The sequence below is a fragment of the Propithecus coquereli genome, unplaced genomic scaffold, assembly GCF_000956105.1.
Source record: "Propithecus coquereli isolate 6110/MARCELLA unplaced genomic scaffold, Pcoq_1.0 Scaffold115, whole genome shotgun sequence".
In the NCBI taxonomy this organism is placed as follows: domain Eukaryota; kingdom Metazoa; phylum Chordata; class Mammalia; order Primates; family Indriidae; genus Propithecus; species Propithecus coquereli.
Genome location: NW_012135525.1, coordinates 3,231,279 through 3,247,704, shown reverse-complemented (window position 1 = coordinate 3,247,704; position 16,426 = coordinate 3,231,279). Strand labels below are relative to the sequence as shown.

At 35.9% G+C, this 16,426-nt stretch overlaps 1 protein-coding gene across 1 annotated transcript in view; it reads right to left on the bottom strand.

The window, feature by feature from the left end:
• Window positions 1–6,142: 6,142 nt before the first annotated feature.
• The window catches only part of TMEM26 (transmembrane protein 26), a 35,971-nt gene continuing 25,687 nt past the window's right edge, over window positions 6,143–16,426 (bottom strand). Inside the window, exons 5-6 of the mRNA XM_012657375.1 lie at window positions 9,231–9,307; window positions 6,143–6,579 (exon numbers count right to left, since the gene is read on the bottom strand). Of these exons, the coding sequence (XP_012512829.1) occupies window positions 6,143–6,579; window positions 9,231–9,307 (514 nt within the window). The remainder of the gene's footprint in view (window positions 6,580–9,230; window positions 9,308–16,426) is intronic.

Sequence of the window (16,426 nt, the reverse complement as noted above, 5' to 3'; positions counted from 1 at the left end):
AGCCCTTGATTTATCTAAAGCTTCTGGATATCATCCTAGTTCTAATGGCACAGTCTTTGTTTTCTTGCGGGAAAATAAATGATATGCTTTTACTTTATTTGCAAAATGATGTCAAAGCATCTGTACATGGCAGGAGGCTCATGTAAAGTTTACAAGTTGGTCAGGTATCTTTTTTTTATAATTACTTTTTAAATTATAAAAGTAATGCATAATTTTAAAAATCCAAGCTATAAAAAGCATAAAAATAAAACAGGAGAGGATGTCCATGATCATTAGAAACTTGAGCATATTTCATGTTTATTATCTACTTGTAAAGATATAGATAACATTTACAAAAAGGGAGATATACTAACTTGTTTTAAACCCCCACTTTTACCTAACAAAATATCTAAGCAACTGTTCCTTCTCAACACTTAGGGATCTACCTCATTCTTTTCAAAAATGACATGCTATTATGTATTATTAGAGGAATCATTTAAGCATGACTCTATTGATGGACAGTATGCAGCTACTATAGAAAATACTGAACAGCCTTATACACACATTTTTGCACACATGTTATCTGTAGGATATGTTCTTAGAAGTTGAGTAGCTAGTTCAGATGATAAATGTATTTTTCTGACTGATATTGCCAAATTGTCTGCCAAAGGAGTTGTACCAATTTACATCCTCACTAGCCATGAATAAGAACACCTACTTCCTCTGACCCCCTCTAATACAGCATTCTGAGAAACCTTCCGATCTTTGCCATCCCAGTAAATGAAAAATGGTGACCTTGTAGTTCAGTCTGCATTTGCAAAATGGTATTTCATTGCGGTTTGATTTGCATTTCTTCAACTATTCCTTTTGCCGTGACTCATATACTTATGTCTTTTGCTCATGTTTCCAATGGGTTTTTACTTTTTTTCTTATTTGTAATAGCTGTTTGTCCATTAAGAAAATGAATGCTTTGCTACATTTGTTGCAAACATATTTGCCTAGTTTGTTGTTCAACTTTCCAATTCACTTAGGGTATTTTTATGATGATGCTAAAATCTTTAATTTCATGAGCTGAAATTTATGAAGCTTCCATGGTTTCTGGTTTTATATCTTTTTAAGAAATCATTCTCATCATGACAATTATAAAAACAAAGTTTTCTATGTTTATTCTTTATTTTAAATGTTTAATTATTTGATCCATCTGTGAATGTTTTGGACACAGGATTGAGGTAGGGATCCAATTTAATATTTTCCAATGCCTAAACCATTTATAATATTTTACTCATGCCCCGTGATTTATCATATATCAGAATCTCTTATATAGCTCAGTCTATTTGTTAATCTTATTCTGTTCACTTCTTTGACTGCTTATTCATGTACCAGAACCAAATTCTCCTGGTTACTATAGCTATATAATACACTTAAATATACTGAAAATTCTCTTTCATTTTTCTTCTTTCTTTTAGTATTTTCCAGCTATTCTTTCATGCTTATTTTATCACGAAATCTTTAGAATCAACCTGTATAGTCACTAAAAATTAAAATTTTGATATCATTATGGAGATTGCATCAAATTTATAGATCAATTTAGGGAAAATTGATACCTTTTTAAAGTTTCAAGCCCGCTTACCATTCTCCAATAGAATATAACTTTATATTTGTTGAATTTTTCATTTATGGCCCTCAAAATAATTTGAAAGTTTTCTTCACATAGATCTTATACATTTTTTAAGTTTATTCATATGTATTTTATGGTTTGAGTTCATACTGTAAAGAAAATCTCTTCTTCAAATATATATTCTATGTGGTGCTACATATAGAAAACCTATTGATTTTTGTATGATTTCATATTTTTAATAGTTTTCGAGGTTTTAATATGCTTTTCTTGGATGTTCAAGACTCAATCTTATATGAATAAATGATAATTTTGGTTCCTCCTTTACAATTTCTATACCTCATCTCTCTTGTCTGATTGCACAGACACCTTTCTCCAGAGAAGAAAATACTAGTTATATATTTATGATATTTTTTGCCATTCAGAAATGTTGAACTTTTATGTCAGAAAATATGTCAATCTATTCTTTTGTAGCTTCTGGGTTTCACATCTTGCTTCAGAAGATCTTTCCCATCCCCCAAATACTAAAGTCACATTTCATATTTTCTTCTAATATTTATAGTTTTCATTTTACGTTTAGATCTGTAATCCATCTGGAATTTATTTCTATATATTGCATGAGATAAAAATCTAACTTAATTTTTTCCAGATGGATTGCAAAATTTCCCAACATCATTTGTAAATTTGGTCAGCCTTTCCTCACTGGTTTGAAATGCCACTTTAATCATATTCTAAATAGATTAGTTTTATTTTTTAAACTGGAACTTAAAAACCATAAAGAAAATGAATTGCAGTAGAGAACAAAGACATGAAAAGCAGGCAAAAAATAGACATTAAGATAAAGTTGTGCACACACTATTTAATGTTTACAGTAAGATACAAAGGTCATTCATAGCAAAATAGTACAAATATACATACTTCAGAGAAAATATTCTCATATAGTTTTCTGGTAAGAAAGATTCAGAGGATGGATACCCATAAAATACAAGGCTGTGGCAGTTAATTATTCAAACATATTCAAACATTGTTTAGAGTTTCTTCCATCACATGGAAAGTTATTTGAAGCCTCAAAGCTATAAACATCCTCCAGCTGCCTGGTTTAACCTCAAATCAGATGCTTCTGAAACTGGATCAGAATGTCCACTAAGTAAAAAAATGAAGTCTGAAATTAGAAAAAAAATTAACAGTCTCCTTTTTTTCTTTTAATTTGAGACTGTTTGGCTTTTTCACTCGCATCTCTGAGTCTCTGCAGTATATTTCAACATCTCTCTTTCTTGGCATTGGAGGAGTGCTAAGGTAGACAGAGGCCTGGCTTTGGCAATTCTTTCTTTTTAACAGGAGACTCAGTTAAGAGTCATGGAGATTAAATGCCAAAGATAATAAGAGTCAACATTCAACTCTGAAACCTGGGTGGAAATCCTAATGCTTGTCCACCTACAATGCATGCCTTTCCAGAGCTTTGAAAAGTTTCTATTAAATAACAGGCTAGCAATTAATATTGCAATAGTAAATCCTGGTATTTCTTGCCCATATCTTTACGGTTTTATGAGACCTAAAGGGCTATGTGTTAGTGGAACTACAACAGAGCTAAGGGTACATTTGTGCAAGACTCTTCCCTGGAAGATTAGAAAGAATTGTTACTGGCCAATGCAAAATTTTATTTTTTAAGCTATCTATTACAGCTTCAATAAAAATTAAAAGAATAATCACAGATAAGACAGCTTACTAATTTTACCATGTCAAGTTATGTCCTTTGAGGCTCATTCAGCAAAGGCAAAGAAAACCCACAAAATGGTCTTGAGGTGTGTTTCTGCACAGTATCATTAAAACATGTGGACTATGTTCACAAGCAGAATGATGTGTTTTTAAGAAGAACATTTAATTAAGCTTTAATCAAGCAATTAAATAACAACAATAGCAATGATAACAACATCACCAACAACCACAAATAAGGCACTTTCTTCAGTGGTTGGGGAATTTGTCTGTCGTGTGTCTGTGGCAAGGAGGGGCAGTGCAGAGGTATGGCTGTGTCACGTTATACAGATGATGTGAGTTAGTTATCTTATTGCAAATAAAATGTAAACAAATCCTAGGATGTCAACATGTGGGAGGTAACTGATGTTCTAGCCACTTTATAACAAACACTGGGATGTTTCAAAACATTACCATGTTTAGCAGTCTACACTAAAAACATACAATTTAACTGAATACATTTTTAACTTTTCATCCTGGGTCCTAGGGATGGATACAACCTGGACTTAGAGCTTTTTAAAAATAAACTAAATGAATACAGATTTTTTTTCTGTAAAAACATCCATTCTAAGGGAGTGGGAGTATTGGCAGTTAGGTTAACAAATGCTGCCCTTAGCAGATTTTCCTGGAAAACCTTGCAGAGCGTGTGTCTATTTTTGCCACCATTAATTGCCAAGACAGTCCTGGGTGCTCTTTGACTTCCTGACACTCTAAATGAAGCTAGATTTTGGACAGACTTTTTATTTCTCAGGCCTTCAGAGGAGTGCTAATTATAAAATACTTTATTTAAACACTAAAAACTCATTCATGAAGCCAAGCCAAATCTCAGATTTGAAAGTATTTAAAATCATCCTTGCAACAGCCGTACTACTTTATACTTTGTCTATTTTTAGAGGCTCAATGTTTGTTTTGCTGGAAGAAAAAAAATTAAAACATGAAAAGTATGCCATGAGCAAATCTGCAATAATAAGCAGCACATACATGTTGGGGAAGAAAATATTCAACACAAAGCAGTCAACATAAAAACAGATTCTGCTGAGACATTTTTATAAATAGCAATTATTATTTTGCTTTCAATTGCTAAGCATTTTAAATAACATGTCCTTAAAGGTTGTCAAGTTCTTTACTTCATGTAAATATAATTTCCTGATCTTAACTTTCATGGAGTTATTATGGAAAATTATAAATGTATTCCATTAGTCTCATGCATCATTTTACAATCATGATATTGTTAAAATTAGAAGCATGAGTAAGAAAAGAAAGAAATAGAAACATATAACTGAATGGCACTGAAGAAGCCATTTATTGGAAAATATGCATTACTCTGCATAAAACCAGAATATGTCTATAAATCTTAGTATCAAATGTTTTGAATGGACATTATGTCACACAGATATTTATAGATAAAATCGCCCCAATTCGTTGTCGATAGGTCATACCCAGTTAAGGGTACACTCTACCTTAAATGTCCTTTTGAATTCCTGAGCATACTGACATAGGAGGAATTATGCTTTGAACCCTAAAAGAACAGTTTTTTAACTGTTTGCCTTATGTAATTACTGCATACTCCCCAGCAAATTTTCACACTGCATCTTTTACAGCAAAAATTCTCTATAAAAGCTTCTGAATCACCTCCATCTGGAAAGTACAGAGGTATGTAAAGGGAAAGTACAGCTATTTCAATACTGGGAAAATTAAGTCCTAATGCAGGAAAATAATGCGTATTATTCCCACAGTCTGGTGGCACGTTCCGAGCCCCGTCACTCATCCCTGGCTGTTGGCCATGAGTGGGGCTGATGCTGTCCTCCATCCCCGTGTTCCCTGAGACCAAAGGCCATCTCCAGTAGCGGCGGTTCAGAGGAGCTGCAGCTTTTTTCCGCGACTGCTGGCAGACACCAGAAACCATGGTAACACTTAGGGCCCGAAACACCTTTATTCATGTTTCAGAGCTTCCCTGCATCTGCCCACGTGATTCGACTTGGCAATACAGAAAATGGTAAAGTGGGGCTCAGGAAAATACCGACGAACACTGCAAATCATGCTCAGAGTGGAAATTGTGACCTTGCTAGCATTTTTCCAGTATTTCCTGCCTTGCCACCAGTAGATACGTAACCGAAATGGCTTGCTGTGAATTTCGTAGTACCGAAGCCAAAAGCAATAAAATTTCTGTAACAGCATATGCGCCATGACAGAATACCACATCAGCCCAGAAAAATGATTTTCCTGGGAAGGGCTGTGCAGCAATGAATAGGGCTCTCTATGATACGGAAGCTGGGCAGAGATTTTCACTGCTTCCAGCCCACAGTGAGGTAATTTTAAAGGCACTTTTCCCTTCATTTGTTCTGCATTCACTGAATGTACATTTTTTGATGTCAGAGGGACATTGAAGAAAAGATCAGACGAGATAGTCTGACAATGGAGCCAAAGTTCAAAGCTTCTCTGTTTTCAGGTAACCGCGGTGATAGTTTGCACTAAATCTTTCGAGGGCATGTCACTATAACCCTGCCCATAGCTTTTTCAAGCAGTTCGAGACAAACAAATCACTTAGCCGTTGAACAACTACAACATCTGATACCAACACATGGAAGTTGTAAGTAAGAGCCACTAATCAAAGTTCCTTCCATTCAGTTGAAAAAAGAAAATTCCTTGGCTTTGGTTTAAGATCACCTTTTTATGTTATTCTTTTGAAAATTATGATAGGCCAAAGTCGGAAAAGAAAAAGAAAGAAGACGATCCCGTCTGTAGGAAGAACCAGAAAGTCCAAGGTCCTAGCTGCACGAGGATGTGAGTAAGTCACTACGGTGTGGGGTGGGAGTCCTCGGAAGCGTCATCAGACGCGACAGGGGTGGCCCGCAAGGGAAGCGCCAGGCCCTCCTGAGGCTCGCTCTGCCAGTCCTGGGGGGGGAGCCCACGCTCGGAGGGCTGTCCCGGGCCACTGTGCTGTCCTCTCGGGCCATCTGCCTGACTGTGGGAGGAGGCACGGACTCCCAGGGCCAGCACCACCAAGCGGTACAGCTGCAACACCACCACGAGGAAATTCTTCGCAGCAAAGAACACCAGCATCTGATTTATCACTTTGAAGTGGGCCATCAGTACGAGACGTACGACAAGGAAGGGACCATCTTGGATGAAGACACTGATTCCGATGTTCCACAGATCGGCACTGTACTGGCAGAAGAACAGGCTGAGGAATCCTCTCGCTGTCACAGACAGGGGGCACACAAAATTCTGTACTGAAAACCCAAGACAGACAACTTACCATCTCTCTCTGGACTGTAGACATGTCGGACAGAATGACATGGGGACAAGTCATTAACAATGGGAGCTGTGCTAGTACGCGATTGGAATTGACCCGGTAGTTTAATTTTGGGTGGAACAAATGAGAGCACCTTGCTATGTAGTTTCCATCCATGTAAAAAATGTCAGATCATCTTGTCATCACTCTGAGGAAAACACAAGTAAAGAGACTACAGGGAATAAAGAAGGAAGGAACTGCCAGTGTGTTCTCGGGGTCCGCGGTGTGTGGGCGGCACAGTAGTGTGCTCCAGGCCTCAAGGCAGGCTTGGCTGCCGCTCTGGCTGCGGCACTTTCTAGCGGAGAGATGCTGGCCAAGTCACTTAACCTCCTGGTTTCTTCCTTTGAAAACTGGGATAACAATGACATCTGTGAGGACAGGCCTATTCATGGCCTCATTTTGTTTCTGTTGGAGTAAAAGCCCTGCCTTCCCCTCACTTGCTTCCACAGTCTTCACCTTAGGATCATGACTGATGTGCTTGACTGTAAGTTTGGGAGATGGAGCAAAGTGTACATGGCCCAGATCATCCTGGATCCTCACTCTAGGATCCACCTATTTACTGGTTGACTCAGTGATATGGGTAAATTGTGTTGTGAAAATTCAAGTACTTATTCAAATTCAAACTTAATTTATGTTAAACATATTTTTCTAATGATGGTGGGTGGGGGGAAGCCCAAATAAATGCCATTGTTATTTTATTTTGTCCTAATTCTTTATGCTTTTGTTTCACAGTTTACAAGAAAGACTGGATGTAATTACTGATTTTCCAGCTGAACAAAAGGAGGTCCAATCAACAGATGAACCTTTTGTTTTAATTTCTAAAATGTAAATTTAATTCAGGGTCAAGGGCAGAAAATAATCCTTTTATAATAATGAAGCTTTCCATTTGGAGTTTTCAAACAAAGAATGCCTTCGTCTACTGCCGCCTGCAAATACGATGAAGCTGCTTTGATATGGATGAACATAATGTACTGTTTGTTGGAAAATACAATAGTGATTTAGTCAGAAGTAACATTTGGTCTTTGTTTTTCAAACAGCTGCATAACATTATCACCCTTGAAAGTTTACAAAATTTCTTTCTTAAATAAAAATTTTCTTAGCAAGGCTGTAAACCACAAGATAGGGGAGGGCGAGGATCAGAGAGTGAATGACAAAGGAAAAACTAATGTAAGATCAATCATAGCCTTTCCTGAGAAGCTAGGTCAGGAGATGGCTCCCAAAGGACCTCCTAAGGGTATTACTCAATATCTAAAGTGGTGGCACCTGACATCCTATCAGTAGACAGCAGCTGACCAATGAGCACAGTGTACCTTCAAGGGCACACCATGACAAAATTTGTGTGTGCATGTTATTAACATACATTCGTTTGTAATTATTAATCAGCAATTAGTTTTCAGATATTTCAAAACAGCCACAGCAACTCTTTCTGTTTGTTCTGGTGACAATTTTCTTTCAGAAAGTGGGTGTTAATGTCTAAAATGGCCTCTGACCTCGCAGCCTATCAAAGGGAGCCAAAAAGGATGCAGACAAAGCTAAATATTTCTGTTCTATGGATTAATTCCTATCCTGAGGCCATCAAGTTGGATATCATTAAAAAAAAAAAGTCAAACTAAGAAAAATGTAATTATTCACGTGTAGAATTTCTTCAGAGTAAAGTGGCATCCAAGAGAATTCCCAAATCAAAATTGTAGGGTTCTAAGAAGTTGTGGGATGACTCCAGATCAACACCGTCCAATTGAACTTTCCATGATGGTAAAAATGTTTTATTTCTCTGCTGTCCAATATACTAATAGTAGCCATTGTGGCGATTAGCACTTGAAATGTGGCTAGTGTGACCAAGGAACTGAACTTTTAATGTTATTTAATTTTAATTGATTTTAATTTAAAGAGTCACGTGTGGTTGAGGGGTACCACGCTGGACAATGCAAGTCTAGACCATCACTAGTATAAAATTCCTGGGAAACAGTTTACTTCTTGCAAAATATCAGGAGTTTATAAGCCTTTGTTAAAGTAAGATCAATGGGATTCCAAGAGCCGCCACTGAGGGAGATTTTAATTTTTAATTTTTACTCCTGAAATTACCCTTTCTCCGAGGTTCAAATACATGGGTCTGAAAAAGAAATGAAAATGACCCCTTGAAAATATTAAGAGATAACACTCATATGCCAGCAACTTGCTAAACACTTTACTATGTGTTTAAATAAATAAAACTATGTCTTACTGAATCATCACAAGAACCTTCAGCCCTGGCTACTATGATTATCATCCCTATTTCATGGATGAAAAAACTGAGGCACAGAGGTATTAACAGATTTATGGAGGTTTTACAAATCATAACTGATAGAACCACCATCTGAAATTAATAAAAAGCTGTACGATTATCCGCACAACTATCTTAAGCTCACAGTGTACCAGAGTGGATCCACTCATGACTTCCTAAGTTTCAATCTACTTCCCTTCTAAGCTGAACTGGAACTAACACTGGGATATCGAAACAATAATCCTCTCGATTTCCTCCTTAGCTTTAGTACAGTTTATAATCAAGAGTTGTAATTTTCTGTTTCTTTGCACAAACATCAAGACACTTACCTGCCAGGTCAAGTGGAAACTGCAGCATGCTCCAAGTCCATATAATAAGGATAGCATAGACTAGTGCAGGGCTATTCCTAGAATACAGATAAAACTTTAAATTAGTAATAAAAAGCATTATCAAATGCAGAAAAGAGAAATCTTCCCAGCCCATATTTGAATATATGCCTAATAAACCTCTTGGGAGTTGCCAAATATCTTGGTGATATAATAAATCCATGAAAAAATTCATGCATGATCATAAAGGAATAATAAAGAAGAATTGAAAAATAAATATTCTGAGACTTAAAACTCAACATATGCAAGAATTATACAAAGCCTCTTGGTACCATATTGCTGTCTTTAGCTTTAAAAAATCATGGTGACATTATGGCAGAGACATGATTAGAAAAAAATGAGATTGATTGATATTCAGGTAGGTATACATGGATACATGATAGATATACATGGATATTCAGAAGGCTGATTTCAAGAAATTCCAGGGGGAAAAACTAATAATTATTCTAAGATTACAGGGATCTAACTGAAAAGACATCTCAAAAGACCTAAATGGTGCTCAAAAAAGCTCAGCATGTAAAAGTAAACTGTCCTTAGGTGGAAAAAATAGTGAGGAGATAAATCCAATAAACAAAGATATTTACACAGATACTAGGATGTAAGGCTAGGAATATGTATTTCATTGAACACTGTATCCTCAGTGCCTAGAACAGTGCCTGACAAATAACAGGCATTCGACAGGTATTTGTGGAAGGAATGGTAGAATGTACAAAACAAGGGCCCATTCTTGGGCAAACATACAAATGTTACAGATCTAGGAAAATGATCATGAAGACTAAAGTCAGAAAGAATAGACATTACAGAAATGCAAAGGATATTAAAGAAAGTGACATTTATTTTTAGCAAAAATACAAAGGAAGTTATCAATTTGAGCTCAGTGGTATAATAACAGATCTTGTTTTCATCTTCAGTCAAGAGAGATTTTCAGATTGAAGAGGGCTGGAAAAGCAGGGAAGAGTAATTGAAACCAAATTAAATGAGGTGATTGTAAGGGATATCTTTAAATGCTTCAAGTGTTGAGGCCCTGAAAAATTAAGTCTCAAAACTCAGAATTTGTAAACGAGATTTCTAAGCCAGCATTATCTGCCTTGGCAGTTAATGGTGGAGACAAGGCTGGTGACAGAAAAAGTCTCTACTTTCAAAATGAAGCAGAAATATCTCAAAGTACAAAAGCCACATTTACTATTAATCCCGAATTAGATTATATAAGTGATTCTTTAAAAGATTTCTGAGAGCCCTTGTAGAAGAAGACAGTAATTACTAAGAATCAGCACAGGTTCTCTGAGAACAATTGCACTCAACTAAGATTATTTCCTCTTTTTTTTTTTTTTTTTTGGTATTGAGGTTAGGGTTACCAAGCAGGTAATGCTATATAAACTGATGACAGACATTTGGATTTAAACAAGGCTTCTGAAAAAATCTTCCATAGTGTCCTCAGTAACAAATTAAGAAATGTTCTGGGTGTGAGTACTGTTAAGTGGATTCCTAACTATGTAAATGGCTCCCCACAGGGAGCTCTCCAAGGGGTTGCTGCAGGCTGAGCCTTTGAGTCTGTTCTACTTCACATTTCAGCGATGACTTGGTTGATGACATTGATGGGAGGCTTCTCATATGCCCGTATGACATGGAGCTTGGATAGAAAAACAGTATCCCGGATGACACAATCAGGATTCCGAAGGAGGTAACTGAATGACCTAGATTAGGAGTAGAACAGGATAGAAGAGAGAGCATTTCACAGCAGCAGTTACAAAAAAGGCTCGAGCATTTCCCTTACTATTATCTAATTATGAGTCCACAGTGTGACATGATTTATGATTTAGCAAAATCAAATGCAATCATAGGTTGCTTCAGAAGAAATACAAAGTCTAGAATTTTAAGAAGAAATGCCTTGGGTATGCAGACTATAACTTTTCCCTCTTTACAAGGTCAATATCTATACACAGTAGACCTTCAATAAGTGCCTGGATTTTTAAATAATGTTTGTGATCTCAAACTTAAATGCCAGGAAGTTTTCCAAATGCTTAACTCTATGATCACACTTAATCTCACACCAATTCAACAAAGTAGACACAATTATTATTCCTATTTTACCAGCGAGGCAACTGAGGCATAGAGAGTTTAGGAAATGTGTCCAAAGTCATGTGGTTCTAAGTGTTGGGAGCAGAAATCAAAACTAGATAGCTGATTTCAGCATCTACACTTTCAACCATTACACTATACTATTTCTGTGAATGAAATGGAAAGTTTTAGCTCTGCTCTGTTCTACAATGTTCAGAGCATACCTGAAATACAATGTTTGGTGCTCCATGTTTTAGGAGGAAAGTTTATCAAGTTACTTGTACCAAAGGGGAAAAGCTAGGATGGTAAGGGAACTTAGAGCCGTGTTACATGTGGGATAGTTCAAGAAACTGAAAACTAAAGAAAATTCCTTAAAAGCTTCATTTCATATGTTTCAAGGGCTATAATGTGGAAGAGGAATTAAACTTATTTCTTGTGACTTTAGAAGGCCAGTTCAGGCTCAAAGGATTCTGGTTGCACTTCTAAGAATCCAAATTTCATCACAATATAGGAAAGTGCTAATAACATTACCTCAAACTAGAATAAATTGCCACTTGGGTTAATACATTGTCTATTAGCGGAATTTTTCAAATAGAACCTGCAGAAAAACGTGTTGAAGATATTTTGGAGAGGATTTTTCAAAAAATAGATACAAAATAAATTTTTCATAAGACGGTCACTTTTGAAGTTTCCTTTAATCCCAAACTTCAATAATTCTACCAAAAACTCAGGTGCAATTTGTCTGTAAGGCAGTAGAAAGCAAAGCATGGGCTCTGGTGCTAAGTGACCTGTAGTTCAAATACCAGTTCCCAGCCTCGCTAATGAGATAGGATATGAAACTCTAATCTTAGATTGATCACTTACTAGTTATGTGAATATGAACAAGTAATTTAACATTTATATACTTTAATTTACCCATTTACATTTTAAGGATGACAAAAGCTACTAGACTTTTTAAGAACTACATTATTTAATTATGTTAAACATTTAAAGCTGTTAGAAGAGCACCTGACACAGACTATTATGGTAGATCACTACAATTTACGTATTTTTATATTACATGTAATTTTGAGACTTTTTAAATTTCTTTTGCCTGATACTGCTTGCTTGTAAAATAGTGATAATGATAATATCTATCTTATTGTGTTAATGTAAAGACTAAATAACTTATTAAACTAAAGCTCTTAACAGATGTCTTGGCATACAGCAAGTGACAAACATTAACTAATAGTAATATTTCTATTATTATGTCAACATGCTTTTAAAACTCCTTGTCTCAATTTCATCCTCTTACAAAATAGGAATAAATGATAGCCTAATCCTAGCCCTACACAAGGCCAACTTTAACCATATAATAATGAATGCATGGTTTTTGCATATGCATGTATTATCTCTACATACACAAAATATGAAGGAATGTGGGTGTTGAGAAACATATTAGTAAAATTATCAAAAGTAACTTTGGAAAAGTAGGCCAGAAATTTTTTAAAGCAGGCAAATATGAATTTTTAGATCAGGAAGTAAAAAATACTCAGAAAGGTGAAATGCTGGAATGTAAATAAATCACTGAGTTTAAATCACAAACACTCAAGCTCTGCCAAGGAATTCTGGGTGGATTTATCTACCACTGTCCCCTATGCATGATCTGGCTTCACAGATGTCAACTGAGAAGCATGTAAGTAGACTTGATGGACTTGATTCACAAAGAAACAAAAGATCTTGAGAAGTAAAATCATTGATGTGAGTATCACTATCCTGCTTGAAAAACTGGGAGGATAAAAGACTGGTATTTGGCAGATCAACACACTCAATCTGGTGGGTAAAAATTAGAAATAAAAAGTCACATTTGCCAATTCACTTAACTATTTCTTTTTGGAAGTGTAAATATTCCTGTAGATAAGAGGAAATCTGGGGATAGAAATCATCTAGCTTTTAAAAAAAAAATTGACCAACACCTTCGAGAAGGAAAAAATAATGAGAGAAAGAGAGAGAGGAAGAAAGTAAACAAAGTGTTAACCTCTCCTGGAAGAGATGTTTCACCAAGATAAACAAAGAAAAATGAAGAGAAAACACAATGTAAACATAGGAAGATTCTCCTTTGTGTGGTCAAATACTCATAGTAAAATATCAGTAATGTTGGAAAACAGATTTCTTCTTCTTAACAAATGATTTATGTTCAATAACAAGACCAGATAGAGTGATGTCCGAATGTATAAAACGTCCAGTGAACTCTTGTTGGCAATGATGTTGAAATTCTGAATTGTGAAAATGTTGGAGGCTGGCTGTAACCAAATGAAAAAGTCGGCAAATACTCTTCCCAAAAGACATGTATAATATTGGAAAAATTGTCAATATTCACCATTTAGGGCTCTGGAAATCAACCAAAGGCGAACAACAAGCTGAGTTCATGAAACCGGTAGAAATTCAGAAAATCTACAGCATTCTTTCCCATGGATATTCACATATCCCCAGCTTGGCTGTGTCAAAGAAAAAATGCACTGTTAAACAGGTTAGGAAGAATTTATTCTAGACTATTGCAATAGGGGAGAGAGACTAAACTCTCCTGAAACTAAAGATGGGAAAGTTTTTAAGCACTGGAGTGAGCTAGTGGAAAGTCCTGGAGGTTCGGGTGGAGGTTGCTCAATGTGATTATGCCGTTTGTGTTTGTTAATTGGCACTTATCTAATTAAGATCCTACTGTCCCACAGACTGGGATATTGGGGTTCTTTCTTTATGATTACATTTTAAAGAGATGCTTTCCAGGTCCTTGAGAAAGAGGTTGTTGGGTTGTAAACTGGCAAGAAGCTGGGAGAAGATTTACATCTCAGAGAGGTAGAGAAAGAATTTATAATATCAAGTTTTCCAAAGTAAATGCTAAGAAAAGAGAAGTCAGGGACCTAAAGTCAGGGAAAACCCTGTCTAAAATTTATTCAAGTTCTGGAAACAGGAAGGCCACCCTGATCAATCAAAGTTGTTTTACCAGAGAAGGCTTGGCAATGAACACCAGGCTCCTTGTGGCCAGAGGGTACTGACTTGATTTGGAGTGGAGTATGAAAACTCATACTCTAAGGCATGGTCAATAAAAGTAACAAATTTAGTTGGAATTGAATCAGAAAATCCACTCTGAAGTTGCAATCCCAGTTGGAGTGAGTAATGAACTAATTCTAAATTTAATGAAGAGATTCTGAAAGTGACAGAGTTATAGAAGGGCTATAGTTCTCTTGTATGCTTGGCTTACTGAGAAATTACAAGCATGTGCTGGGAAGACTCAAGAGGACACAGTGGAAATTAAAGGCTGAGGTAGATGTAAAAACTTCCTGAACCTTAAATGTGCTACCCAGTCCATACACAGATCATCAGAGTGTAGAAGTCATAGGGCTCAAAGTGTTTGATCACAATCTCTGCCCAAATCATTGGCTGACCTCAAGCTATGTAGTTAAAGGTGTGGCTGCTAAGACGTCAAGCTAAGAATAAAACTAAGAATTAAAAAAAAAAACCAAACAAACCTGAGATATGCGTGACTACAGTCCAAGGAAAGGTAAATCCTTCAGATTAAGAAAACAAAGCAACAAAAGAAGAAGCCTGAAGTGGTGAGAGGACAAAGCCTTTGGATAATATATTATTATGTTACCCAAAATGTCCAGTTTTCAACAAAGTAAGTATGTGACATGCAAAAAACCGAAGTGTGTGACCTATAATCAGGGGGAAAAACAGTCAAAAGAAACTGGCCCTAATGGGGCCCAGATATTTGATTTAGTAGAAAAAGAAATCAAAGCAACTATTATAAATATGTTCAAAGAATTAAAGAAAACTAAATTTCAGAAATTAAAGAAAAATATCATGGCAATGACTCAACAAATAATCTAAATAAAGATACAGAAACTATAAGAAGGATTAAATAGAAATGCTAGAGTTGAAAATATGGGTACTGAAATAAAAAATTTATTAGAGATATTCTATAATTTGACTCTACATCTAGATTTGAGATGGCAGAAAAAAGACCCCATGACCTGGAAGATAAATTCATGAAAATTATCTAATCTGAAGGACAGAGAGTAAAAAAGATTGAAAAAAAAAAATCAACAGAGCTTCAGAGACCTATGGAACACAATTAAGCATATACATTTTTAATAGGAGTCCCAGAAGAAGAAAGAGAAAATAAAGAGGAGAAAATATTTAAAGAAATAATAGCTGAAATTTTTGAGAAAAATTCTGGCGTTTTCTTAAAAAGTTAACATAAAACCAGCCATTCTACTTCTAGGGATCTACTGAAGAGAAGTGAGAACACAGCCTGCCAAAAGTGTGTAAGTGAATGTTGATAAACAATGTCATTCTTAATAGTAAAAAAAAAAAAAAATGGAAGTAATACATACATGCATCTACTACTGAATGAATAAAAAAATGTGTTATATGCATTCAATGGAATACTACTCAGCAATTATTAATAAAAGGAACTAAACACAAAACAACATGGATGAACCCCAGAAACATTGTGCTAAGTAAAAAAAAAGGGCAACCTATTTTATCATTCTATTTCCATGAAATTTCCAGAAAGGAAAATTTACAGAGAAAAAGAGTGTGCCTCCAGAAAGTAGTATGGATACATCAAAAAACTAAAAGTAGGACTACTATTTGATCCAGCAATCCTACTACTGGGTATCTACCCAAAGAAAAAAAAGACATTCTACAAAAAAGACATCTGTACTCAATTGCAAAGATGTGGAAACAACCTAAGTGCCCATCAGTACATGAGTGGATTAATAAAATGTGGTATATGTATACCATAGAGTACTACTCAGCCATAAAAAATGATGAACTACCTATTGTCTTATCCCAGACAGAGCCGGAGCCCATTATTCTAAGTGAAGTATCACAAGAATGGAAAAACAAACACCACATGTACTCAGCATTAAATTGGTACTAATCGATCAACACTTATGTGCACATATGGGAAGGGACATTCACAGGGTATCGGGCAGGTGGAGGGGGGAGGAGGAGATGGGTAAATTCGCACCTAACGGGTGCAGTGCACACTGTCGGGGGAATGGGCATGCTTGTAGCTCTAACTCCGGTGGTGCAAA